This window comes from Camelus ferus, chromosome 1, assembly GCF_009834535.1.
Source record: "Camelus ferus isolate YT-003-E chromosome 1, BCGSAC_Cfer_1.0, whole genome shotgun sequence".
NCBI lineage: Eukaryota > Metazoa > Chordata > Mammalia > Artiodactyla > Camelidae > Camelus > Camelus ferus.
In genome coordinates this window covers 102,176,863-102,204,725 of record NC_045696.1, presented here as the reverse complement: position 1 = coordinate 102,204,725, position 27,863 = coordinate 102,176,863, and the positions used below count along the sequence as shown (strand labels likewise).

Below are 27,863 nucleotides of genomic sequence, written 5' to 3'. Positions count from 1 at the left end.
TTGAACTGAATTTTAAGCAGCAGAATCTTCCAACTAAAAACACTCATAAATTAAATGCTGATGATTCTTAAGAGTATAGAACTACATGAACTGAATATTGACATTTCAAATGTATCTGCAATAGAGAATTTAAAGAACCAAGCATATTTTTAACATGCAGACTGTATGCTTCTATCTATATGTTTGTTATTTTGAGGGTTGGCTTTGGATAAAATATTGCTAAGATGTATTTATCTAATATAAGTGCATAGATATTTTTATCATTTATTTCCTCTTAATATTATGTTTCAAAATTTTAGGCAAAAAGAATAAAAACAGCTAGGAAATTTTGCAAAGAATATATATGTAGTAAGCATTTATACAGATTTTTTGGGCTAACTTCTCAGCTTTTTAGCCTGTCTTCAGAAATTCTAAGGAAAAAAAAGCTTGTGAAATATTATATTTCACTCTTCACAGAATTTCTATTAAAAAACAACCAGTAACAGGAAAACTTTTAGGGTACCGAAGCACGTCAAGTATTTTGAGGAACTGGGAGGATTGCCATGAATGTTGTTTTGGTATCAAATATTTTTCTTTCTTTATTTAAAAATGTTATTTGTCTATTTCTGCCGATTGCACAGTCTGTTGGAGGTTTTTCCACAAGAGCTTTAGCTGACCTCCTACTGTTGCGGAAATGTTTTGACTATGTATTGATCTGTGGAGAAGTAGTGAATAAAAAGGGAGAGGGGTGTGAGCAGTGCACAAATGCATTCTGAGAAGAAGAACAGGTAACAAAGGATTGTTATAAAGGATAGGTAAGTGGCCTAAGATTGGCTGAATGCCTATTGTGAACAAAGAACACATTAGTTTTATTTACACCACCTTATTTCATTGTTTTATTATCTCACAGCAGGCTTCCACTATTGATCAGCCCCTCCCACTATCTTCCCCTTCTCAGTAATGGCATATCTATTTTTCCTGCTGCCCAAGCCAAAACTCTGGGAACACCCTTTTTTCTCTCCTCTCTCTGTACATCAGCAATTTTGTTGACTTGTCCTTCAAAACTTATCTGAAACCTTCTCAACACCTCCACCCTAACACTCTTTTTCAAGCCACCTTCTTTTTTTGCCTGGAATGACAGCAACAGCTTCCTAATTGGTTCCACCCCCACCCACCCCTTTTCCACTGCTGCCCCTGGGGCCCAGTTTATCTTCTACCTAGCAATACTGGTTCTTTTAAGACAATTCAGATCATGTCAGTCCTCTGCTCCCAGCTCTGTAATAGATCCCCATGACTAAAAGGCAGGACCTAGATCTAGACCTAGATCCCTCCTCCCCTCTCCACAGCTCTCTGACCTCCTCTCCTACCGTGCTCCCTGCTTCCTGCTCCCTGCTCCCACTGCAGGGCCCTTGCATGTCTGGTTCCCACTGCTTGGAAAGTTCTTCTCCAAACATCTATATGGTTCCCTCCTTTCCTTAAGATGTCACATTGTCAGACAGGCCTTTGCTATATACTCTACAAAAATAATCTCTCTCATCATTCTCTACTCGCCTACAATAATCTATTTTTTTAATATTATTTACTGCCACCTAACATTTTATATATTTATAGGTTTATTTTCTGCCTTCCTGCACTGCAATGGAAACTCATCGAGTGCACAGTGATTCACTGGTCCCCAACCATTAGAGCAATGCCAGGCACATGGTAGGCCCTCCACATATTTGTTGAATAAATGAACAGTCCTATCCCCATGTAACGAGAAACTAAAGTAATTTACTCAAGGTCACCTTGAAGGTGACAGAGCTGAGATTCGAAATTCCACAGACTCCCTGTGCTTTTCTCCCTGTATTAGACCATCCGTGAATGTTTAGGGTAATCTTAGCTTATCTAAAAATGTCATTTCTGATGTCCCAGGGAAAAAGTCAGAGATTTGAAGATGAATATTATACATGTGATCTGCCTGGATGTCTCCTTTGAGGATATTTTCCCCAGTAGCTCCACTGGTTTTTGTTTCCTTGCTTCTGTTAGAACACTAACAAAGTTTCTGCTAATATTTTTTGAGTTTTGTGTACAGATAAGTCACACAAGCAACAAACAATGAAGAGGGTGCCTATGTGACCAGAGTCTTAGTGTTGTAATTAAAATAAAACAACTAAGTTGATCCGACCCTTAGTATCAGTATACACAATCATAATTCTATAGCTTGGTAATTAATCAACTCACACAAATTAACTATAATTAGTATGACTTTTACAAGCCAAAACACATTTTGAAAATGTCTCACCTAAATACATCTATTACCTATAAAATTCTTTGCCATCTAAACAGATTTAGAGTTAGCAGTTTTCTACCTTACAAAAGTGCATTTTAATTGCCATTATATTTGTGCATACCTGCTAGCCTGAGCCATACCACTGTAAAGGAGGGCCCTAGACAACCTCTTACATGCTCTGGGTCTCAGATTCTCAGGTGTAAAAAGGTGGGGGAGGAGGACCAAGTGTTCTTTGGGTCAGTTGGCAAACTACAGTGTCTCAGCGCATGTGTTGGCTCTGTGTTTCTGGGGTCGGGCTTTGCAGACCGCATCTTCCTTTGCTGGAGCCAGCTAGGATCTGTCAGTACGGAGCCCCTGAGGGAGACCAGGATGCAGGAGAGGAGAGAAGGTGTTGCTTCTCCCTGGTTGCCTGCTGCTCCTCTCGGCTGCATCTCAGCAATGGTTCTTGACCATAGCTTTAGCAGTTGGTCCCAGGCTTGTTTTCTGTTTTTTAGCTTCACTCTGGATTAGCCTCCTGGGACCCCCTCAGAGAAAGTAGCAGCAGCCAGGCAGTGTCCTCAGAGGTCTGGTTCCCAGCTCAGAGGTTCCTTCTAAGAAGCTTCTAGATTCTCTTTCCTTTGCTCCTCCAGTCCTAGGGTTCACACTTGCTTCCTGCAATTACTACCTCTGTGTTGCCTCAGTGCCCGCTTTTTACTTTGGCAGCTCTCTACCACCTAGGTATCCAATTTCCTGAGTTAAACTCTGTCGACAACCAGTTGGTTCCTCTCTTCCTGACAGAAACCTGACCAGCAGTCTCTTGTGGTCCTTTTGCATTCTAAACTTTCAGGTTCTCTGAAAACATCGAAGCTGTGTTATCAGAAAATAAGATTCAGCCTGTATTCTCTTATTATAACTGGGACCATGGAAGATGCCAATGTCAACTAAGACAACATGCCAAGTCCCAGAGGACTGGACTCAGGCTCATTTCAATCCTACCTATGGCTGAAATTCATATTTTTAAAAAGTGATGTGAGTTTGAGCCACTAGATTGGAACAAGTGGCTTGGGGAGAGGAGTAAGTTAGGCGTAGATCTATTAAAGAGGGGTGGCCCAGACTCCGACCTGTGTCTTCTGATTCCCAATCACAGGATTTTTCCAAAATGTGAGAACAATCCTACAGTGGGGTGGCTGCCCTGAAGTGTGAAAATTTCGCTATAATGGGAAATGTTTGGGCTGAATAATCATCTGTCAGAGGTGTTATAGAAATAAATTTTTTCATAAAGTAGAAATTTAAATATCCTCCAGTTCTATGGGTCTACCATTTTCCTATATATTATTTTATTAATTCACTAGGATTAACATCTCAATTTAGTTGTTTTTTTTTTTTAAGTTCAGGACAAAGTAATAATAGTGGCTCCAAATGAAACCTATAGACCTTTTGAATAAAAGCAGCCTGACTTTCTCAAAAAGTGAAGACAAGATAAACTTAGACACTTTCAAATATTCTTTCAATTTTAGATAGACAACCTTTCTAAAGTAAAATTTTAAAACATATCATCACCATACCCTCAAATCATAAAAACTTAATTTTTTCAAGTAAGCTAGAAGGTTTAAAGATGAACTCAGGAAATCTCCTCTGTGCAGAAAATGTGGTAAATCTGTAGACCACAAACTTTCAGGTCAAAGGGCATTGAAAATGGTGAATTCTGATATCTGTGCTCAGGTGCCAGACACAGTTCACCTCAGAGGAACCCACTTCCTTTCTTTTTCCTTACCGCTGCTTCTCACCCCTCTGTCTCGCTTGTCACTCCCAGACTGTGCTTGATTTACAGTTTATCTTGTCATCCTCATGCATCAGAAACCACCTGACCCCACTGGAAGCTCAGCTGTGGCCCAAGAATCTGCATTAGGCAAGAGAGGTTTCTGAACTCCACCTCATGCCTTTGGAAATTACTAAACATTCAAGCCACCTGGTAATCTTGTTAAATGCAGATTCTGCTTCAGTAGGTTTCGTATAAAGCCCACGATTCTGCATTTATACTACCAAGGACGCCCATGCTACTAGTTCTAGGATCCCACTTTGAGATGTGAATCTCTGACCGACACTTTGGTATTAAGTCTCAACTCCCCTTTGCAATGGCTTGGCCTTGATCTCGTATGGTCTTAAAAAAGAGATTTTTGCTTTATTCTTGCCTTTTAGCATCTTGGGACAATTAGAAGACAGCTCCAAAGAAGCAACACGTTTTTAATTATCTTTTTTTCTCAGTTCATAAACAACTTTTGATAACTAAATCATTATTTGTTGCCTTCTCTTCCACATTAACTCCCACATCAAGGAAGAGCAAGTGAAAATGTGCTCCTCCCTCCTAGAAATCCAAACCTAGACAATTCTCAGTATACTATAGTTAAGGTACCATATTTTTGCAAGTTAGCTAGGGTACCTGCTATTCCTCCACTCAAATGTTACTATCTACTGAGGTCATTCCATGAGGAAAGCATACATTATGGCTATGGGGAATGCAAGGATGAATAAACCCAGTCCTAGATCTCAAGCAGTTTTATGTCTCCTACCAGAGACCACGTGCATACAGAGACACCTAATAGGGGGCAGAATGCAGTAGGTGATAAGAACATAGGAATTCTGAGAGGGAGTGATTTCTTTTGGACTGGGGAAGGTGGGAGAGAGATGAGAAACTTTTCCTAAAGGATGCAGAGGCATTTAGGTCTTGAAAAATAAGAAGAATTTGGAGGTGCAAGGTCAGGGGTAGGGAATTCAATCTGAGTGAAGGGAGTGAGGTAGGAGACTGAGGGGCATGTTTGAGGAACGTGCAGTTTACCAGCATATTTTGGGTTTTAATCCATTATAGGTTAGGGAATAAACACACATTGAATCAACTAATTACATTTTTTCTAAATACAAAACTTAGAAGAAACAATGAATATGATCCATGTTTAAATAGTCTAATTATTATAAGTATGAAGGTATTTCTCTTACATTTTAAATTAGTTCTAGTATCCATAAAATAAAACTATGAAACAAATAGTACGTCTGTCTTCTGCTGTTAAAACATTACTTCATTTTCTTTCCCAGCAGAAGTAAAATCTGATCATTCTGCTTCTACCTCTTCCGCAAAAGCAAGCAGTCATTAAATGCAACTACTAGGCTGCACGTCTAAGGTCTTGGTTTCAGGTTGTATTTATGGGGTCCTGTGGCAATGACAAATGGAACCAAATACATATATCCGGTCCACAGGGAGTGGAGCATGCTCAAAAATAGCTGAGAACTAAAATAAATTAGGAGCTCTGAAAGAAATCAAGAAGTGGCCTAGAGAAAATAATAATAAGAGTTTCTGACTCACATGTGTGCTCAAAATTGCCTTTCAGTTTGCACAGCAAGCTTTCAGGGGTGAGCAACATCCCTGAAGGGCTGTCTGCAAGGACTCATTTATGCAATTTTGAACAAGAACTAAAACCAACACTTTATGACACTAACTAAAAGAGCTGTTTGAGAAACCACAAAGAGGTACACAGTTAAATTCAAATTAATTGGCAAGCAAAGTAGTTTAGGAAACAACACGAGGTGGTCCATAATTCTTTGGGAAGAATAATGATTCTGCTAGCCAGTAAATTCTTTCCAGAGAATCAATTTTGAGAGGACAATTAACTCTTTTTGGTTACCAGAGAACCATTTATACTGTTCTCTGTGATTTCTGTTTCTGGACCCTCTCAGAGAGCTCTTGTGTTACTAAATATTGTATAGGTATATGTATAAACATGTGTACATGATTTCACGGCTCACTGTGTGGTTCTAAATTATATAAAAAACTGTACTACAATGGGTGCCAGGAGACCTGGTATCTATCTGGTCATAGTTCAGACACTTAGCTAGTTGAATGACTAGTGCAATTTAAATTCATTGCCTGGCCCTCTGTTTTCTTCTCAATGAATTGAAGAAGATGGTCTGCATTAGTGTTCTTTAAATTGGAGTATACAAGAAAATCCACCGAAGGGTGGAAGAAAATATAAGAACCTCATAATTTTTAATTAGAATTTTTGTGTATTTTAAAGTATATAAGTACCCTTGTGGGCAAAAAATTATGCTACATGCAGATAAATGCGTGATAAAACTATTTTATTTTTTCCAACAAGGGTCAAGAAACTGGCAAATACTGCTCAATGATCTCTAAGCACCTCCCCATTTTAAATGTGATCTGAATGGTTGTTTTTACATTTGCTCCAAGGTCTGCATATATGGAATTGAAGAATTATAAGTCGCCTTCCCTGTCCCCCTAGCTTCAGGTTGACTTCCTGACAACTGAATTACCAGTGTCCTTTCTTGACCTTGATCTCCTGAAGGGCTGGTCAATGACCTCCCTCTTTGAATTGCCCCCAATTCCATAACAGTGCCCAGCAGACATCAGACACTCAAATGCAGGTTTGTAAAAGGAATGAAACTCTATTTCAAGAAATATTTATCTGCTCTAAAAAGAGAATGCAGGAGAAATTATTTTTGATCCTCGCATAGAAATAGATGTTTATGTGAATTTATTAGTGGCAGGGCCCATTTTCTTCTAGTGTTTAAATTTTCTTATTCAAGACTATTGTCACCTACAGTCTCTACTACTGATAACATTATTCAGTAGTTCTTTTCTCATTAAAAGTTGATGAAGCCTTCAGATACAGCAGCTGAAAAGCAAACATCTGTCACATGGAGCATGATTTTCTTTGACATTAAATGCAGACTTGAGGGGTTTCTAAGACCAGAGAATATTGCATTTTTGGACAGGAAATATTGATTATATCATCAGAACAAAGAGCGAGAGCAAGCGAGAAAGAAAAAAAAAATGTGTCTTCCTCTCAGACGATACTCTGAGGGGTTTTAAGGTTGATGGGTTATTTTTCCATGCCACACTTTTATTTATTTTTGATCTGGTAAAAAGAGACATTTCTGACAGGTTTCCTACCAACCACTGCTGAACGTGAACCTGGAACTGAAAAGTCAAAGATTTAGCGAAATAGAAAACTCCTTCAGGGAATATGAAAGATTCCAAGTTTCCAAAGCGTACAATCACTGTCTAGTTCACCATATTTGGCAATGCCACAGTCCGCAAATTAATCATGAGTCTGCGGGATGTAAGAGTATCAATTCAGAAAACAACACACATCTATGCTCTTATTTCTAGATTCTTCAATGCAGAAGGTAGGCATGCATTTAAGAGTTACTTCTTGTCAATGCTGCAAGGTTTATAAATTTCCATTTAAAACAAAAATCTCCTTCAATAATGTAGTAGTGAATATTTATGCAAATTAACTTGAGGCCTAGAGAAGAAGAAAAATCCCCTTTAGCTTAAATTCCTGGCTTTTTACCTCAAATGTTGGTGTTTGTCAGGTTTGTCCCTTCTTTTCAGTTTCCATTTCCTTAGAGTCAGCTGGACATCGTCACCTAAATCTCTAATCAGCAAGCTCACCCCAGGTGTTCATGTCCCATGGCCCACTGTACTTTTCCATGTGAAGTTTCCACACTTGTGTAGAATCCAGAAGATTTTCTTCAAATGAACCAGTTTTTGTGTCTCCTTTTCTACTACATGTATTTATTCACTTACCGCCCCCAGTCTGATGAAATGAACCACTGATCCATTTGCTATAGGGACTGAGAATGATCGTCAACCCCTCTTTCTCCTTCACTTACATGTTAGTCATTTGTACCATCTATCTTCTGACAATTTTCTACATACCTGTGCAGAACACGGGCAACTGAAAAAGGAAGAACTTTCTCTTTTCCCTAAGCCTTGCTGACACCATGGGGAGATGTTAAATCATGACTGAAAACATTTACAGTGAAGAAAGCAGAGGTGAATTTGTCCACTATTCAAGTTACATGTGCAAGGTTGTCTGAATATTGAAATGATGAGCTGTTTGGTTCAAGAAAGTGCAGCTGTGAGTTAATATGTTGTTATGCGAGATGTACTTTACACCCCTGCTTTTATTGCGATGGCATCGTTGAGCGTTTGCCCTTGGTTAAGCAAGTTGGTTAACTAATCCCCTTGAGAACTTTGGGTGTCTATTGCTACAGCTTGAATGCCTAATATTTTGAGCCTCCGGGTTTTATTTTTGGCTTGGAAAACACTCAATGCCCCTCATTTGCTGGTGAATTGTTGGCTAATTAATCTGGATTCACATGGTCCTGTCAATATGAAGCAAGAACAGTCTAAAGCTGAGATGTCAGCTAATGACATGTATATAGAAACTGAAACCAGCCAGACTTGAATCGAGAAATAATTCAAACTAAGTCCCCTCCTGGTGATTTGTTTTATTTACTGAGATCTAGAAATATATTTCCCATCCAGTCATGCGATGCATCAGTAGAAAGCCAAACAGAACACATTCACCTCTGAACTAGAAGCCTTCTTAAGAGTTACAGACAAGTTTTTGCCAAGCTGAGAGATGATGGTGATGAGAGGTAAAAAGCCAACTTACTCAGATCAAGTGAAGTTGCAACATGTCCAGTAATAGTCATTTCATTTGGAAATCTTTCCTCCTTGTCTATTGCAAAAAAGAAAGACTTCCCCAGGCTTCCCTTCATGACTACTTTACAAAAGCCTTTCAAGAACTGACCTGACAGATAAGCAGGACTTGAGCTTTCAAGTGTCAGCTTTTCCTTATCATGACAATGTAATTAGGCCTTTGTCATTTGAGACCAACAGGAGAAAAGGCCTGGTTGATGGGATTGAGATGAATTAACTGTTTATATTGTGCTTGATGCTTGTGTGTGCTAAATTCTTCTCTCTTTCAGACATCTTGGTCAATTCCTTAGTGAATGGGCCAGAGTGTCACTTGTTTTCACCCTTCTGTGTTTAAAAAAATTCTTCAGTCTCTTACTCTCTAGAATCAGACTACAAAGCCCAATAGCATTGCTTAGTAATGAGCACTTTTCTTTCAGACTTTTACATGTTTGTTTTCTTAGATGGAAACCATTCTAAGCTGTGTAAACAGTGGGCTATACAGTTCTAACTTTTTGCATGAGAAAATGAGGGATGCCAATGGCCCCCCTCCTCCTCTTTCACTTCCAATGGACATAAAATATGCCCCAGGAATCTAAAAATGGAAGCTGTCTTTATTACAGCAGTGCCTGGAAGTGGAGAAATCATTAGACATGGTGTCAATGTTGCCATTAGAAATCTTGCTCTTCAGGTGTTTAGTGACAGTCCCTGAAAGTTTGCTTCTGGCAAAAACCTGACCCCTAAAGTCTCAGCTGGGAAACAGATTATAAAAATGAATTTTCAAACAACCTGTCCAGCTGTGCTTTTGGGTTATCTTTATAAACTGAAAAGCAGCTTCTATGACAGGATTCAATTCCACTAGAGATTATGCTATAAATAATACTGCTGAATTATTTTCAATATTCAATTTAAAATAATGGCTCAGTAACCTAATGACTTTTAGAAAATAGGACTCTGCAAGAAAAAAATTCTGCTTGATCAGAAATTAGGTATGCATGTGTTCCAGGTGCTTCATGGAGAGAATACCTCAGGTCATGTGTTTACTCAAAAGCCACATTCTGTATGTGTAAGTGTCCTTCTATTACAAAATAATAAAAATCCTTTTACCTTGGCCGTAAAAAAAAACCGAGATACCAATTAACAGGGAGACTTATTCCAATCCCTCAGCAAGTTAGCAGAAGAGCTAGAAGCCAGAGACATATCCCCCAGGGGCTGATTCTGTAATTAGGGCAGACACTTTCATATAAATTCCCTTCTTTCTATGCAATCCTGGCTCGTGAGGACTCCTTAAAATCCATTTCTATCTACACATCCTCATTCTCCAGAAAGACTTTTCACCTGCATTTGACATTCTGCCCAGTCTTCCCATATAAAAGTTTTCTTAAACTGCACTTGTATATTTCCAATAGCAGAGCATCAGACTTCTGGGTAACAGAAATGACAACCTTCATTTGCATGTCTAAAAGCCACTTGTTTCCATAAAACTAAGTTCTTCTACGTGACTACTGAATACTTGCAGGTGCAACTTCCAAGAGACTGAGATGAGGTGGCTGCAAATGTGGCCCTTGAAGTAAAAGATGATCAAAATAAATCAGATGATCATCATCAAATTAGTAACAACTGAAAGTGAAAGCAGAAGATGTGGTAATGAGCAAGCCCCCCTCACAAAGAAGCGTTCATAATGAATCTTACAAGAAGCTGAATTGAAAAGGATAATGAACACTGTGCAAACTGTCTTTAAAAGCGTGATTCTTTTTGTCTATCAGTATGCACCTGGCATAAGATGGTCCCAAGCATCCAGGCCTAGAGGCTGTGCTGTCTTTGAGGCGCTCTTCCCTTCTGAATTGTCACCAAGTTATGCAGCTTCTTTTGTTGAAATACCTCATGGATTATTCCTTCCCTCGTACTATTTAGGTTTCTTTGTTTATAAGCAATAAAAACTGATTCCGGCAACTGTAATCAGAAAGGAATTTACTAGAGGGAAGAGGCAGGAAGGCAGCTCCAGGGATCTATGGCAGAAATAAATAGAGGGTCCCAACAGTGTTCCACTCTTGGAAATTATGGGTGCCAACAGTTATAGACCCTTCTCTCTCCCTCCTAAAGTTCACATCCTGGGGGAAGAGTTTCTGATTGACCTAGCTTCAGGTGTCCCTATTATCTTTTGTAGGGGAGGGGAGTGGGAGGGTGGGGTTTACAAGTTAGTATCTGATGGAGGAGGGGTAGTTCCCTAAGTAACAGGAGGATGCTTTATCAGTAAAAGTGAGAATGGGTGCTGGGCAGCCAAAACCAACATATGCCCACCATATTCTTTTAGACTATGCTCTTGTTTCCTTAGGTCACATGTCTCTATTTTAACTTAATGGTTAGAGAAATGAAATTGCAAATTAATGCAATTTGTTATATATCCTTTAGTTGGTGTATGAATCTGCTCTGGAATATCTTGACCAGAATATAAAATCTGCAAGAATATTTCAGGCATAAGGCACTCACTACCTTATAAAATAGTCTGTTATTCAACTTTTGGAAATATTTCCTTTTGTTGAGCTAAAATCATTCATTCCACTGCTCAAAAGACACTGAATGCCTAGCATGCTTCAGCCACACTGCCAATGATGATACAGCCCTCATGGGCCTGATAGTTTAATATAAGTTTGATCCATCAGTCCTAATTCTACACATCAGCCCATGTTCTCTATTTCAGAGCTGCAGAGAGTAAGTCAAATAGTACAGTGAAGTCTACATGCACATAAATAAACTATAGCCGTCTAGAAACTATAATGGAAGAAGCTTCCACTCATCACAGTAAGCCAAAATATAAAATAGCTTAAAAACTACTTAACAAGAAATCTGTAAGTCTAATGTGAAGACAACTATAACAATTTACTAAGGGCCATAAAAGATGACTTGAATAAATGGAGAGATATAACATATTCCTGGGTAGGAAGACTCAATGTTGTAAAAACACCACTTCTCCTCAAATTAATCTAAAAATTTAAGACAAACCAAATCATCATCCTAAAGTTATTTTCTGCTTGAAACATAATGAAACTATTTTCAAAGTCATTCTGGAATAATAAAAATGAGTATAGCAAAGAGGTCCTTGAAAAGGGGGGAAGGGGTTAAGAAATGGATCTATTAGATATTAAAATGAAACATGGAGCTGAAATGATGAAAACGGTAAAGACCAAAACCACAAGCTCAGTGGAACAATAGAAAGGCCAGAACTTGCACATATATGTATGTACCTACACATGTGGACACTGTAGTATAAATTCATAGGTTAAGGTCGAAGGGTCTTAGGATGAGTGAATAGAATCAAATCTCCACTATATACTGCACCTTATATCAAAACAAATCCCAGTTGGATTTCAATGCAAAAATAAAGCCAGACAACTATTAAAAGAAAGTACACATTATTGTCAACAAACACTGGGCTTTCTAAGTAGAAATTAATAAAATCTTGGGCTTTCTAAGGAGGAGATAAACTTAACCATATGAAACTTGAAAATGTCTACATCAACCTAAACAAAAAAAACATATTTGAAAGGTAAAACCATGAATTGGAGACTATTTATAGCCTACAGGACAGCTAAAAGGTTAATTTTCTTAATAGATAAAGATCTTCTAAAATTTAATGTGACAACTATCAGCGCCTCGCTAGAAAAAAGGACAAAGGGCATAAACAGGTAGTTCACCAAAGGAGAAATACAAATTGCCAATGACATAATTAAAATGATTTCCTTGGTGAAAATATAATAAATTTAAATCAGAATGAAATGGAACTTGATTATCAAATTAGCAGTGATGAAAATGAGTCAGTGCGGTGAAGATGTGAGTGAATGAGCTCGCGCTTACATTGCTGGCGGAAATACAAAAGGATAGACATTTTCTGGAGGATAACTTGGATGACATTAAAATTTTAGCCTTCTTATTAACTCTACAACTTTATTTTAAGGCAGTTAAATAAATAAGAATCCATGTGTTAATATATGAGGATTACCATCACAATCATAATAATGTTGAAAACTATAAACAATCAAAAGGTTGATATAATAAATTATGGGAATAATTAATATGATATGGTATTAGGCAGCCATTAAAAATAGTAATATAGAAGAATATTTAATGCCATGAAAAAATCCATTATAAATCGCTGAATGAAAAAAGCAAGTTACTTAAAAATAAAAATATAATCACATATATGTATTCATGCATATGTTTAATTAAGTACATGTAAATGCATATAATTAGATGGACTCAGATAAACACTAAAAACAGTTATTAATAGGCAGTGAGAATATAGGTAACTCTAATTTTATTTCCTTCTGTGAATCTTCATTTTACAAATTTTCTACAATGTGTATACCTTACCTTGGCAGTAAGAAAAAAATTTAAAAATGTTCTTAAAAACAGATGTATTTTGTTTAAAGCAACAGAAATCTTTTTTTCAAATGAAATCTTGTGTGAAAACCCAATTCATGGAACCAGTAAGAGGTGTGATGTGGGGATGGCCTAGTGGGCATCCTTGAGCACCCACCTAGCACCGAAAGGGCTGGTGGAATTGTGTTGAGAAACTATTGTGCACCTTTCCTAGAACTTACATGATGTATTGTTAGTGAATCCATGCAAGGCCTTGGGATTGCTGGTTACTGCTACAGTTACTCATAAACTACTTGTTAACTCAGTTCATTTAGTTTGCTGTATTCATTCTCATATATTCATTTGTTAAGCACTTTTTAAAAAGTCTTCTAGATTTTAGCTTTGTGCTATATTAGTTTACTTATGGATTAGAACTAGAAGGATTTTCCTATTACATGAAATATCAGCAGAGAATTGTAATTTAATACCACACCCTCAGATTTTATTGATGGTTGATATGGGAAATGACTACATGAAGAATGGATTTCCATCTTCCCTAAGACAATACATTGTCTGTTATAGTGCTCAAAGGTCCTTATATAAATATGCATGTGATAAATTTCCTTAAAATTTTAGAAAACAAGGTTGCCCATTTTATAAATAAGTATGACTTCTGTTTATAATACTGTATTGTTCCTACATAAGTCATCAAGTTTCCCTTTTGGCTTTGGCTGCCAGAAAGCTCAGAGCTATATTTATTGCCAAGCCACAGCAATGAACAGCTGCCTAATTTTGCAGAAAAACTCTATCCCAAAGCACTTGAGTGTCTATCCTCAACTAAATGGTCCCATGATGTACATGGCTCCTGTTATGAGTTGTCTCAAATCCAATTTAGAAATAGGCAAGGATTAAATAATAAACAAACAAACACATAAGCCATTTGGACTAAGCAGGCTTGGTCTTTGGCAGGACAAAATGCTCACACCTAAAGTTTGGTTTGTATCAAACGCCTGCTGCGCATGTTGCTTAATCTGGAGGACTGTTCTGGACTAGTGCACCTCTGGGTGCAGCCATGGAAGTCTGAGTCTTCCTGCTACGAGACCCATACCTGCATCCACCCATCCCACGATGCTAGCTCCTTAGTGGCAGGCTGCACGGTATCCAATAAAGATTCCAGGTTGAAAGGGGTGGCAAAAAAGCAAGGCACAGACAAGCTAGAGATTTGTAAGTGAACCACATCCTTTTAATGAGTTAAGAAAACAAGATCTTGCTGAAATGGACCAGGAAATAGTAAGACAATTTTCACACAGAAACAATCTTAGGCATTGGTGTGTGTGTGTGTGTGTGTGTGTATTTATTACAATGTTCAACAGGAGACTAAAAAATACCAAGTGAATTAAGATACTTTTTTTACCTTTCTGGAAGGTCAAACAGCTATTCTTATTGTTAACATTACTTGCGTCATTTTACAACATGTTAAGTGCTGAAAAGGGCACAGAATGTGGAAGAAAGGGGACCACAAATTTTTGAAAGACAGATGTAAACTGTTTCCTGCCTTATTTCATTTAAGGGACACTAGCATTCTCTTTCTCTGGAATGCATAAGCTCTTCAGTAACCTCTCTAATAACATGGTAAGGCACTAATATAATGGATGTCGTGCTGGAATGACTTGAAATGATACAAGGGCCTGGTGGGGTGGACTCTGGTAATGTAGTCTTGATTATAGTGTCATAAGAACTGGCAGGGTGGCTATCCGATTCAGCAACAGACACACTCAGAGCCTGTGGGAATAGCTTGGTTCCTGTGGCTATGAAGTCAGGTGAGTCAGCTGCCCAGAGCAACAGGTTACCATGGCAACAAAGATTTGCTCTGGCTTTCCCAGAAGGGACAAAACCAACTTAGAAGCAGGTGAGCCTGGCAGGCTCCTGGGTCTTCCTACTCTTGGGGGCTTGCCTTATATTCCATAAATAGAATTTCATTCAAGATAACAACGCTTGGTACCCATGAGCCCAGGCTCTGGAATCAGATCTCCTAGTTTTAAATCCCAGCTCCACCACTTACTGTTGGCTGAGTAAACTGTGCATAATCCTTAACTTTGAGTCTTTCTGTAAATTAATGAGAACATTCACAAAAGGCAGTTAGCCAGCACCTGGCTCATGGTACATGTTCAACATATGTCAACTTTTATTATTATTTACACTTAAAGTATCATCTATTCAAATTCAAACACCCAGGGAGACACACTTTGTTCCCGGCTAGTACTTTGGGAGACAGGGGGTGTCTCACCACTTGAATGTCAATTAAGGTGTAGTTAGTGAGTAGCAAGGGATCTAGGATTGAAACCTGGGAGAAGCGGGGAACTAGGCCAAAGGAGAGAAATAGCTTTGACATTTTGCTCAGAGCTGCAGTGATTCTTCTACATGGAAAAGCACCCAATTGTTGCAGCCATCCAAGCGCAAACCCTTGCTGTTGCAGGAAGGCAATCTAATTGCCAAATCCAGGTACAGGATGCGTGGCCCTGGAACCTTAGGGACTGCCTCTTTGTCTATCAACTATTCCACCTCGGAGGACTCTACATACAGACTTTCTGCAGTAGGAGATACCAAACTATAGAGTCACCACATTAGCTCTCTGTTTTCTGGCCTGTGATGGAGTGAATGCAAAGATTGTGAACACTGTTGTGTGTGGAGATGTGCACACCCCAGACAGGCTGCTTATGCAGGCATAGCTGTAAATAGCCAATGGAAAGCCACCACCCTTTCCCACAAAGCAGCTGTGCGTCCATTCACACTGAGCAGAGACTCCCATTTGTAAAATCATCCATCACCTCCACACATCAGTCATTTGTAGATTTCAACATCCCCTTCCTGACCCACAAGGAGAGAAGAGGAAATGGCACTTTGGAGGCTTCTGATTGAGCTATTGGGTAAATGGATGAATTTTTTTTCTCCCCAGGGTACCCAAGAGAGACTGATTCTGACACAAACCTATAGAAGAGAGACTTCATTTCACCTGCTGTGCAGGGAGTGGGGCACAGGGCAGGGGGTGGGGTGGGAAACACATGTATTCACATGCCCAGTTTGTTGCACAGAACAAAGTACTGACCTGTTAGGCCAGCAGCCTCAGCAGACAGGAAGGCGCTCCAAGACAGGAGGAAAAACAGGCCGGTTTCCAGCATTGGGAACTCACACAGTTTGGTAAATTTGGTCAAGTGACAAAGACGTGTTAAGGGAAACAACAACTGCTTGTACAGATAAATCTCCTTCTTGGCTGAGAGAAACTAATCTAGTTGTGATAGTTTTAGATGAGAGAACTGATTTTCAGACCTGACTGGGAGGCTGTAACTCTCACTGAGACTTACTTTGAAAGCCAGCATGAGTTTCATGCTTCACTGGGGGCCGAACACTCTTGCAAAAATTCAAACTGGTGTTCAGAATAAAAAGATGTCTTACTAAGAGGATAAAATCAGCTAAGTGCAGGCAAAAAACTTCTTAAATTTGGCCTCAGCTCTTGGGGTGTGCCCCTTAAGAGACTGGCAGATCTAGGGGGAAAGCCAAGGAGATTGTGGCTGGAAGAGATCCTACCAGGGCATAAACACCAAAGGAGGCCACTGCTCTCCAGGGAGTGCTGGTCTGTGGACAGATCGCCTTGAAGAAACTTCTCTCCTGGGGATGGAAATTGGATAAGAAGCATTCATGTTCAGTGATAGGGAAGCTGCCTATGCTCTCTCTGTATAAGTAGGATGGAGGAAAAAGTATATTATTTCTAGGTCAAGCAAGATGCCCTTTGGCGAGCAATGGTTCATTTTGGCCAGGATGACACTTGGTCAATAGTCTATAAATTGCAAATAGAGCAAAGGCACAGTGATCTGAGTCATGCAGAGAATGGGTTATGAGGAGATGATTAGGAGCATGTGATGGATGGGAAAGGACTACACTGCAGCTGTGTCCACTGTTAGGCTGAAAATGCCTTGACAGAAAAGGAGATGCAATGTTGCATTTTTGTGCTTCTAGAGCGAAATCTAAAGAAAATTCCACATTAAGAGATGTTTAGCAGCAGGGCAGGGAAGCAAAAAGCATGACTCCTGGGATGGAAGATCTGGGTTTGAGTCCCAGTTCTCTAAGTCACTGGCTGTGTGATTTCTGAGCAGTATGTTTATCTCTCTGAGCCTTATTGGTATCCTAGGTGAACTGGCGATAAGAAGAATACCTACCCACACAGTGTGGAGAGTAAAATGAGATGAAGTATATTAAAAATGTTTTGTAAAGTCTTAGGACTTAGAAAGCACAAAATACCAAGGGTAATGTCATGGTTGGGAGTATGGCTACTAGAAGCCAACTCTATCTTGGGCTCTGTGCCTTGGTTTCCCTGTCTGAAAGTGGGCATAATAATGCAACTGATTCTCTAGGTATATAAACCAGTTACAATATGTCGAGTGCTCAGAAGAGTGTGGGGTATATGACAAGGGATGTGTAAGTTTTTATATTAGTGTGATTTAAATTAATTTGCTCTGCAAAACATTTTCTGAAAAAAGATTCAGTGAGGATCTGGAAACAATTCTTCATCTGGAGGAAAAAATGGGCTGCCCTTGGACTCTTCCAGCATCCTTTCTTGTTACTTGGAGGAAAGGCTTTGTTTCTAGTGGCGTTTGTTCCTCTGAATTCTCTCTTCTAATGTGCTATAAGGAGAAGGTTCAGGCCTATTTGAATAGCAGAGCATCCCCTGGACATAGGGTGTTCTCCTTCTACTGCCGCCAGAAAGCCATTCGGTTCTGAGCAAGCTCCACGCTAGTCCAGAGCCCTGGAGCCTATACCCAAAGGAGGTTTGGCCGAGGCCCCACCTCCATCTCTTCCTTCTCTCCACCCTTTTTCCCATTGAAGGCAGGGTCCACGTTTTATTCATCTTCTGACTTGTCTTAGAAACCCTTCATAGAACCTAGTCTTTTAGTAGTTTTCAGTCAACTGCTGGACCAGCTCTCATGCAAAAAGACCTCAACATTTCACTTTCTTTGCCTTAATCCCTGACCCCTCTTGCACCTGTCTTCTTTCTTCCTTCTCTTTTCCCCAAGGTCTTTGATCCTTTGCTCTGCCTCTTCTTTGTGACCTCTGTTAAGTCCTCATACTCGACGTTAGCCTTTTGGCTTTCCTCCTCAAATCTGACTTATTTTTGGTCCATCCAACTGCTCTGAATGAATAACCCACCAGACCAGCTCCTTTCCCTGGCTTGACTCCTCTAGGAACTCTACCCATCCTCTCACCTCTCTACTGAAAAGAGGAAATGAGATGACTGCCCAGATAACAGCAAACATCATTTCTGCGTTGCTTGCTGTTCCCTTTCCAGAAAATAGCTATGGATGCTTGTTTAAACCCATAGTGATCATTGGCTCAGCCAACCCTGTGAACTAGTGATTGATACAAGTTTGAGAAGGAGGCAGAAAATACTTAGTTTATCATTCACAGTCAATCCTGTTTTATCCTTGGCCTTGGATCTTTAGTTCTTCCTCTTGACCCTAATGTAGTTAATCCTGATGCCCCCCTTCCCACCTATTTTCTCAGGTGGTAATTTTTAAAACTGTTGATATCCTAGAATCAGAGAGTATCAGCAGCAGTGCTAGAACTGTCCTTAGACAGGAAAAGAGCCTGGGCCCCTCTTCCACTGGTACCTATGCCTTGAGGGTTGACTCAGAATCAAGATGGCCCCAGTGGTGCTGGATTGCACTTAAACAAGACTATCTAGCCATTTTCTGGCCTGGAGTTTGTCCATCCATAGAAACATTCCAGGGACATTGACTGCTCTTAACAGCCCCACACAGTCCCCAGCTTTCCACATCCAGACAAAGGATATCAGTGCTGTGACAACAGCATACGCAGACCCCATTGCAAACGAGCCGGCAAAGATCCCCAGGAAATTCCCCACGGACTGGAAGAATGCTGCAGCATCAAATGCATTTGGATTCTCCTTGGGACTGTAAATGGATATAGAACTGAAAAGAGAAGAGGGTGAAGGTTAGTCAGTGACTTCCATCTCGTGGCCCAAACCCTAGAAGTTACAATTTAGCACCCACTTTCGGGGGGAGGACACCTTCTCCTATGAGATTAGGTGCTGTCTGGAAGAGTTCAGGGGAAACAAATGAGGACCAAGAGAGAAGGAGAAAGCAGAAAGCTCTCCCCTTCCATACAGCCCTATCCCATGGTATCCATATATTGCTGCCAGTCAGTAAACATTTTTATATTGGAAGGGTCATAAAGAATATTGTTTCTGAGCAAACTAGGCATTAAAACATGGTAGGTGTATAAGGAATCTGCTGAGGAGATAGATAACTGTGAATTATTTAGTGGCCATATGTCTTCAGCGCTGTTATATATTCACAAATGTTCCTGATAAAAAGTGCACTTTTATGGCCTGTGCACAAATGGGCGATACAAATCACAGCATGCACAAAATATTCTGCTGTGATCCTGTCATAAACCACAAAGCATTGCTCCTCTCCAGTGTAACCCTTCAGAAACAGAGCCCAGATGACGTTCAGAGCATCACAGCATTAACCCCTGGGGAGAGGCAAAACCCTCGTTTTCCCACTGAAACAAATAGCAGCAGCTGCCTCGGGTCATTTTTCATACCCCGATTCTGGTGGTTGCCAACAGATTTATATCCATAGAGGAAAAATCAATCCACCAATAGGCAGTCTTTTCACTTAAATATTTTTGAGGATTTTATATTTGCTATTTTTTTTTAACCAAGGCCTCAAATCCCAGACTATTCATGTAAAGGACAAGGTATGTCTTATTTTAGGAAACATGGACTCCATATTATAGCATTAAAATGAACAGATGTGCTAGAGCCAGTAGCTTTGGGGAGACTAATGAATTAACTGTTCAGATTTTTTGTTGTTGTTGCAGTTTTTATTTTAATACGAGGTCTTTAAAAGTAATCAGACAAAAACAAGAGTTTCTCAGCAGCTTCTGGAAGGGACTTTGTAGCTGTGTAGAGAGCAAACAGTACACTAGACACACTGACTTAAGATTAGATTGGATTTTACAGAGATGTAACTGAATCTTTTACCGGCTGGATGTTTAGGGCACGTTAACTCTCTGACCTGACTTTTTGTGTCTAGAGACTAGTTAAGAGAAAGCAGGGGGAGTGGATTCCAATTCTCCTCTAGGAAGATGTCTGGCATAGAAAAGGTAGTTTTAAATGTTTTTAGCTTTTCCCTGGATGTCTTTAAACCGCCAAAGTAGGCCAAACCCTTCTGCTTTGATCACGTAATTGGATAAGGAAGATGAATGTGGATCTCAAATGGAACCCTGAAATGTATGCGAGAAAGGGATTGCCTTTGAAGTGTTTTTCCTCTTTGTAAAGTGTGGTGCTTTGCAGGAAAAAAAAAAAAGAAAGGAAAAGCAAACCCATATTTGGGTCCATGGTAGCTGACAGGCCTGGGAAAGTGTGTGAAACCCCTCGTTGTCATGAAACTTGGTGCCTAAGGCCGTGTACGTGAGATGTGAACATATTTCTTCATTCCAATGAAGAAACAATAGTAATGAGAAAACATTCTAGTTGCAGTGTGCCTTTCAAACACAGGTTTTTGCACAGTAACACAGTTTTTGTAAATAATTCTGTTAATTCCTCAGGCTGCCCCCAGCAGATCTGACTTATAGAACAGGACATCTTCACCCCCATCTTCACCTCCACATTCAGCAGAAGTGTTTTCTCTGTCCCCATGACTATTGAGCCCGAAGCCCCACCAGCCCACCTTCTGGTCATATTCTGTGTCATTATTTTTGTGATGATTTTCTCTAAATCAACATATTTTTGTTCAAATGTAAATGCTTTTATTAAATAATCTTTATGAAATCATAGATTTGATGTGCTTATTATATTTCTTTCTAATACAAATGAGATTATGTAATTATAAATTTTGAAAAAAAAGAAGTTCACCTGTGTGTCACTTAAAATCATCTGGGTATCCCTATGGGTTGATAGTCTGCATTTTGGGAAATGTTTTCTTCCTGGGCTCTGATCCCCACCCAACAGGGTACAGCCTACCTTCCCTGTGACGTCAGATTTAACTGAAAAGAAGAGCTTAAGTCTCCTTGACCTATAGAGGATTGCCCATTGAATTTGCCAGCCCTAAAGCACCTCAGGATGTTACCCAGGATGCACTGGGGACCTGCTCTATACCAGGAGATGCATTAGGTGCAAGGTGTTGGGGGCAGGCAGGGAAGGGCATAGAAAAGAGAAGCAGAATTAAGCTAACAAACATTTTATTGACCACCTGCAAGGCATAGGCAGAGAAGCCTAAGATATAGATGACAACTAGCTATAGTCATAGTGCTGAGTGTGACTTTGTGAGAGATGTACAACATTTATTGGGGCAAAAGAGGAAAGGGAGACTATTTTAGAATAGAGGGGGTCATGTTTGAGCAAAGAAGCAAGTCAATAGTCAGTGATAGGGAGAGGGTATTCCAGGCAGTGGAAAGAGTGGAAGCAAAGGCAAGGAGGCAGGTGAGTTAAGGGCACTTCAAGGTAGAACCATATAGTTACGGCTAGAGCCTAGGGGCATGTATGTGGGCAACTGTGGAGGGGTAAATGTGGGTAGGTGGCATCACCCAGAGCTTTAAATTCCACATTAAAAATATACAAAAGCCCTCACAGTTACATAATATTTAGTTCTCTTATGCCTGCATTATAACCTTATTTGATCCTATAAAATGTATGCTAGATAAATAGAGAGGTAAGGTTAACTTTTTCTTTCTCCCGACTCCCGTTTTTTAAATAAAATACATCAAATCAAGACTGAAGGTGACACTTGGGACTCTCAGTTTGAGCCTCAAAGATCTGATCCTTATTGGCTGAAAGGCCTTGGGTAAGTTACTTCATCATACTCAGACTCAGTTTCAAAGTCTGTAAAGTAGATATAATAGTAAGTACTTATCCCCCAGAAATGTGTGAGGATATGAGGTACATTTAGAATCTGTATATTTACCTTGTGGGTTGTAGGGCCAGTCATTGAGTGCTGATTATGTGCACAAAAAATTAACACTCAGTGAATGTTAACTTCCATCACCAACACCATCATCATCATTCTACTAAGGACTTCCACAAGCTCCTGAGGACAGAGAGCAGAGTGCCGTGGCTAAACCAGGCCTCGGTCCCCACTACGGGCCAGTGGGGTATGGCTTCCCTCCCAGCACCATGTGCTTCCAGGTTGCTGCAGGGGAACCAGTCACTTTTTCATGGGAACAGATGGGTTTCCAGGGAGGAACTGGCCACAGAAGTGAGGCTAGCAGGTTGTCATGTTTAGTGCGGAGCTCCTGGCTCTGAGAATTAAGGAGGAAAGGAGTGTCCTCAGCCGTCTGGACAGGGATCTGCCCCAGGACAGGAACAGGCCAGGAGACTGGGCTTGAGTTGCATCTCCCCAGGTTTAGCAGGGGACGTTCTGCAGGCAAAGCCCTCTGGCTTTTGGCGAGGAGTGAGGTAAAGAAAGCAGGAGCCTGTGGTTCAGGGATGTTGCATCTCTCCCGACTGCCAGGGTCTTAGGAGGTGGTTCCTCCAGGCTCTAACTCAGCTTCAACACTAAGCCTCTGGATTATGGCACAGCAGCTGCAGAGGGTGTTTTTGGAAACAACTGAGGGTTTGGGTAGTGGGTGTAGAGTTTTCCAACTTCAACCCGAGAGAGGAAGGAATATCATGTTCCAACGGTTTCAGCACTTTGGACTTAAAAAGGAAACACCTCCTCCTCTGCACCAAGGGAGAGGCTTGAACCACTAGTGGATGCAAATACCAAAGTGGGGAGAGGTGAGGAAGAGGAATTAGACGTTCTGCTAACCTGTGGTGCTTGTTCTTTGGGACAACACTCTGAAGAGGTACTATTCATAGAACAAGCTGGAGAAGATAGATCTGTGGCCCCCAGATTTCTGGAAAAGAATATTTGAGTTGGAGGGAACCAATATCCTTGAAAATGGTATGACCAGAAATACACAGTGGTGTTTAAATATTCATCTCATAAATTGGAAATAAGTCCAGGTTATTGATTCATTCTGTTCAGAAACAGATTATTCAGCAAAAACTAGTTTGATGATATGTATTGCATCCAGTCTCAGAAATAAATGTGTATATCTTTTACTCAAAAGTTTTGAAATGTATGAAATATCCTAAATTCCTTTGATGAGAGCAAGTTGAATAAGGATCATACTACTCACCAGATCATTTAAGATTCATAGACATGAGGGAAACTCCAGTGTTTCTCAACAACCTATCTTTTCATCTTTATAATGTTCGTGCAGGGAGCCCCCCTGGCAGCTTAGGTAGCATTACGAGCATAGTATCTGAATCTGAGATCTGGGTGCAAATCTCAGCTCTGCCACTTACTGGCTGTGTGACCTCAAGCAAGTTACTTAAAGACTATATGAACCTCAGTTTCATATCATGATGATGGTTAAAACATGATAATAAACATCAGGATGATAATAATTGTACCTGTCACATAAGATTGCTCTGAGAAATCAATAAATTAATGTTTTTAAAGCATTTGAAGAAGTACTTGGCACATATTAAGAACTAGGTAAACATTTCTTAAGTAAGTCACTGTTTTTCAAATAACCCATCCCTCCTCCTCTCCTCTTCCTCCTCCTCCTCCTTCTCTCTCTTTCCTTCTCTTTCTCTCTCTCTCTCTCACTCAGAGCTTGGTTTCATTCTAAAAGAAGTATCTCAAACTGGATGTCCAATCAGTACCTCAATCAAAACAGAACTGAGGCATCATCACCTATCTCTCTCATGTGCTGACTGGTCCCTGGTCTAGAATCTATGGGTTTCAGGGACCATTTGAGCTTACCGATTGTGAAGAATGGCATGGGGCACATATGCTCAACAAATGCTACTGATGAAGAAGGAGAAGGGGAGAGGGGAAAAGAAGTAAAATGAAGAGGTGTGTAAGAAGGTACTGCAATTATGCTGAGTGAAAATGAGATAATGTGTGGAAAGTAGTCTATAAATGGTACCACCATCACTGCCACCAATGCCATCCCTTCCAAAACTCTGGCCATCTTCCCATTCTGGACCCTATGAAGTCATTTGTTTCCTGATTCTTACAATCTTTCTCGAGACCACCCCATTTCCAACACCACCCACTCCTGTTACTCTTTACTGCTACTGCTAAAATATTTCCCCCACAATTACTCACAGATACTACCCAACAACCTCAAATTACCAGGCAGCCATTTTTTCATAACGATGCTCTCCTCTGACTGGTCCTCCCAGCTTCCATACGTAATCCACTCACTGTCCTGGGTGCCTGATTAGGACAACCTGCTTCTCTATCTCCCAGTCCTGTCTCATTTCTTCTATCAACATGAAATCAATGCTACTTTAAGAATTTTAGAAGGAAAGTATTATGCAAATACATAGTATCCTTTTTAGAATTTCTGTGAATTTAATCGTTAAAGAAAAAAAGGGGAGATGATTACTATAGCCAAAGATACACAAAAGAGCCTCCCATTTTTCTCTGCCAAATCTTTAATCCCTAACAATTTTTTTTTTAACTGCTGGCACCAGTTTATTGCAGAGTTTTTGATTAGTTGGGACATATACATGAATATTTTTTTCCAATCACTGATTCTAACTGTACTATATTGAATCCCTCTTTGTGCTGGGTGTATAGTTTAATTAATGATGTCTTGGTCAAATTCCATTATCCAATTCCTTTCAGTTTTTAAAACTTAGTGCTGTCCAGCTTAAAACCTAAATCATCAAAGCAGTATTCTTCTCCCTGCAGAATATTCTAGAGCAGCAGGCAGGATGATTTAGAACGAAGGAGAGGCAGAAGAGGTACCTTCCACCACCTTCCTGGGTACCAGCACCCCCTGGTGATGGAGGCATGAAGGATGGATGGGAGCCAAGCTCTCCATCTTAGGTGGCCCACTGCTTGTCCATAGTGGTCAGGGGCCCCTGGCCTCACTCTTGTTCCTGCTTGATTCTTCTCTTGGATGCCTCTGCTGACATGGTGGCACCTCTATTTTTTTGAGAGTCCCCTCTCTGGAGCCACTCAATTTTCCATCTGCCCTGCCAGCTATACACATCCCCAGCCCTTTTCTTTGGTTTGGATCAGGGGCCACTTGGGCAGGTCAGTGGCTCTCACCTCTCTCTTGATCGCTCCCCAAACACAGCAAACCAGGGAGCGTTCAGGTCCTGCTGACACAGAAGGCTCCTGCTGATTCCTTTCAGAAATCTCTAGGCCAACCCTTGTGTTCTCGTGCTCTCCTATTCCAAGAAGCCACACACAAGAGTTCCCTTCTCTGCTCTGTTTTGGGAGGACCTCAGCCCCCCTGCAGTTCCCTCCATGGGGGATGAGCTGGAAGCCCTTTTCTCGCAGACAGTTCCAGTCTATCTGGATGATTCCAGGGGGTTCCTTCCACTTGACTTAGGGGAGAGGAATCTCTTTCATGGGGAGGGGTAATAGCTTCACATTTCAACCTGCACTCTCTCCAAGGAGGACCCCCTTTCTTTCCTATCCCTTTTATATACTGATTTGAGACCAGGTTGATGAGGTAGAAATGGGAGGTAATGAGGCTAATTCTGTTGCCAATTAAGCCTGTTGGGAGGTGTGTGGTCCTAACTGCTGGGCAGCCCAGAGGCTCCTTTTAGTACTAAGGCATTTAGCAACTTATGTTTTCAGCTCTGCTCCCTAAACTCAATTTGGAAAACCAGAAAAGACTCACATTACAGGATGCTACACCTTTTGACCTTTATGTTCAGGTGCTTCTAGTTTCTTTTCTCCCCAACTATCGGGAGCTGCCTTGCCATTCTGCTCTGAAGGATGCATTTTAAGGAGAAACACAACACAAAGGGGTGATGGAAATTTGTAAAAGCTGCTCTGTTTGGCTGGCCCTAAGTGTCACAGGTAAGAAACAAAGTAGAAGAAAAACTAATTACAGTGCTATTTTGTGTTTAAAATTTTTTATCCTCCCTCCAAAAAAAGAGAAACAAGTAGATCTTTATTTATTATTTATCTTTTAATAACTGTATCAACCTTCCCTTTCTCAAGAAGTTGCTTAATTATGAATAACGAATTGATTTTTACGGGGCCAAGAATTGTGTGTACACATTGGAATTCATTCTGGCATCTGCTTGCCCATTATTCTGGCTTATGTTCTGCCAAAGGCCGATGAAGCTCTTTCAAGAGAACCTGCTGTGAAACATAATGACTTGAGGAACTGGGGGCATTCCAGGCACCCTGGGAGTTTAGAAGAGCTGCCTTTTAATAATAAGAGGAGCTGGCCAGAAGTTCGCTGAGCTTGAGTTAGAACCATAGGATTTCACCTTTCCAAGGGCCAACAACCCTGCAGGGTTAAGAGCTGTGTTTGGGGAGGTACATCAATTAACTCTTTCGGCTTCTGGAGGACTGTTTAGTTAATGACTGCTCCCTGAGAATCCAAATTCATACCAAAGAGTGATTTCCCAAATCCTGGACAAAGATCATTTTGTCATTTTGAGGTCTGGCACAAGAAAGAAAAAGACAAGAATTCTGTGAGAAGTATGAGTTAGTATACCATGGCTGCCTCCAGAATAATAGGATCTCAGGCTGAATTAACAGATTCAGTCCATCCACATATTTACTGAGCACCTACAATCTGCAGACATTGTTCTAGGCACTAAAGATACAGAAGGAAACACAAAAAAGCTTCTGACCTCATGTTCCTTGCATTCCAGTGGAGAAGACGACATAATAAATAGCTAAGCAAATAGACATATGATTTAATGACAGAGACTGAAAAGAAAAATGAAGCATCATGAGGGGATGGGATAGAGTCTACTGGGGGTGCTGCTTTAGTTAAGGTGGACAGGAAAGGCTTCTCTGAAAAACATTATGAAGTGGAGTCCTGAGTGGAAAAAGCGGGGTGAGCCTTCTAGTCCCTAAAGCAGAGCTGCCTCGGTAGGTCTGAGGAGCCTCAAGGAGGCAGGGTACCTGGAGGGCAACGAACAAGGGGAGAGAGTGTGGTGGGAGACAGGGCTGGAGATGGGGTTGGGGCCAGGTCTTGTGGAAGCTTTCAGGACTTTCTCAGGACTTAGGATTTTCCTCTAGGGGTGAAAGGGCTTCCACTGGAGAGTCCAGGGTAGAGGAAAGCATGGTATAGAACATTCCAGGTGGAGGCTATGTTATAACATCTGAGGGAGCTGGAGTCAGCATGGCCCCATTGTACTCCTCAGTGGCTGGAGCAGACCAGGCCTCTCTTCACTGGTCTGGATGCCACCACCTGAATGAGACCTGACAAACCACAGCAGACCCCAGGAGAAAAAGTAGGAAGGAAGGTGTGGGAAGGAAGGTGTAAATAAGGAGGAGAGTTTAAAAGACAGATGGACTTAGAAACAGCTACAGTAAGCACTTGAAAGGTGATCATGCCGAGGAAGGACTGGCCTCGTTCTTTGTGTTTCCAGAAGGCAAGATAAAGACCCCAAGTAAGACATCAGAGGGAGAAAGAGTTCAGCTTTATATTCTATTTCAGAACTTCCTAATTCTTAGATCTGATGGGAAATGAAATGGGATCTATAAAAGCAAGTTCTCTGTCATTGGAGATACTTAAACACAGCATGAAAGAGTTACCTGTCAGGTACTATGGAGGAAATTCATGCACTAGACAGTGGCATAATGGGGCCTCAAGGAACCTCCCACCCCAAGAGTCACCGACTCTCTGTATTTTCCAGCTTCCTCCAGGACTATCAGGAGAGGGATGGAGAGTACTCAGCTTTCTGTGCCAAACCAGATCCTGCCACTAGAAACG

At 40.6% G+C, this 27,863-nt stretch overlaps 1 protein-coding gene across 6 annotated transcripts in view; it reads right to left on the bottom strand.

Moving 5' to 3' along the window:
- Positions 1-27,863, bottom strand: part of SLC9A9 (solute carrier family 9 member A9) — a 607,055-nt gene that overhangs the window by 239,127 nt on the left and 340,065 nt on the right. For all 6 annotated transcript variants that reach the window (XM_032486920.1, XM_032486926.1, XM_032486909.1 and 3 more), the window contains 2 exons: positions 18,934-19,072; positions 16,195-16,300 (listed from right to left, as the gene is read on the bottom strand). In XM_032486920.1, the coding sequence (XP_032342811.1) occupies positions 16,195-16,300; positions 18,934-19,072 (245 nt within the window). The remainder of the gene's footprint in view (positions 1-16,194; positions 16,301-18,933; positions 19,073-27,863) is intronic.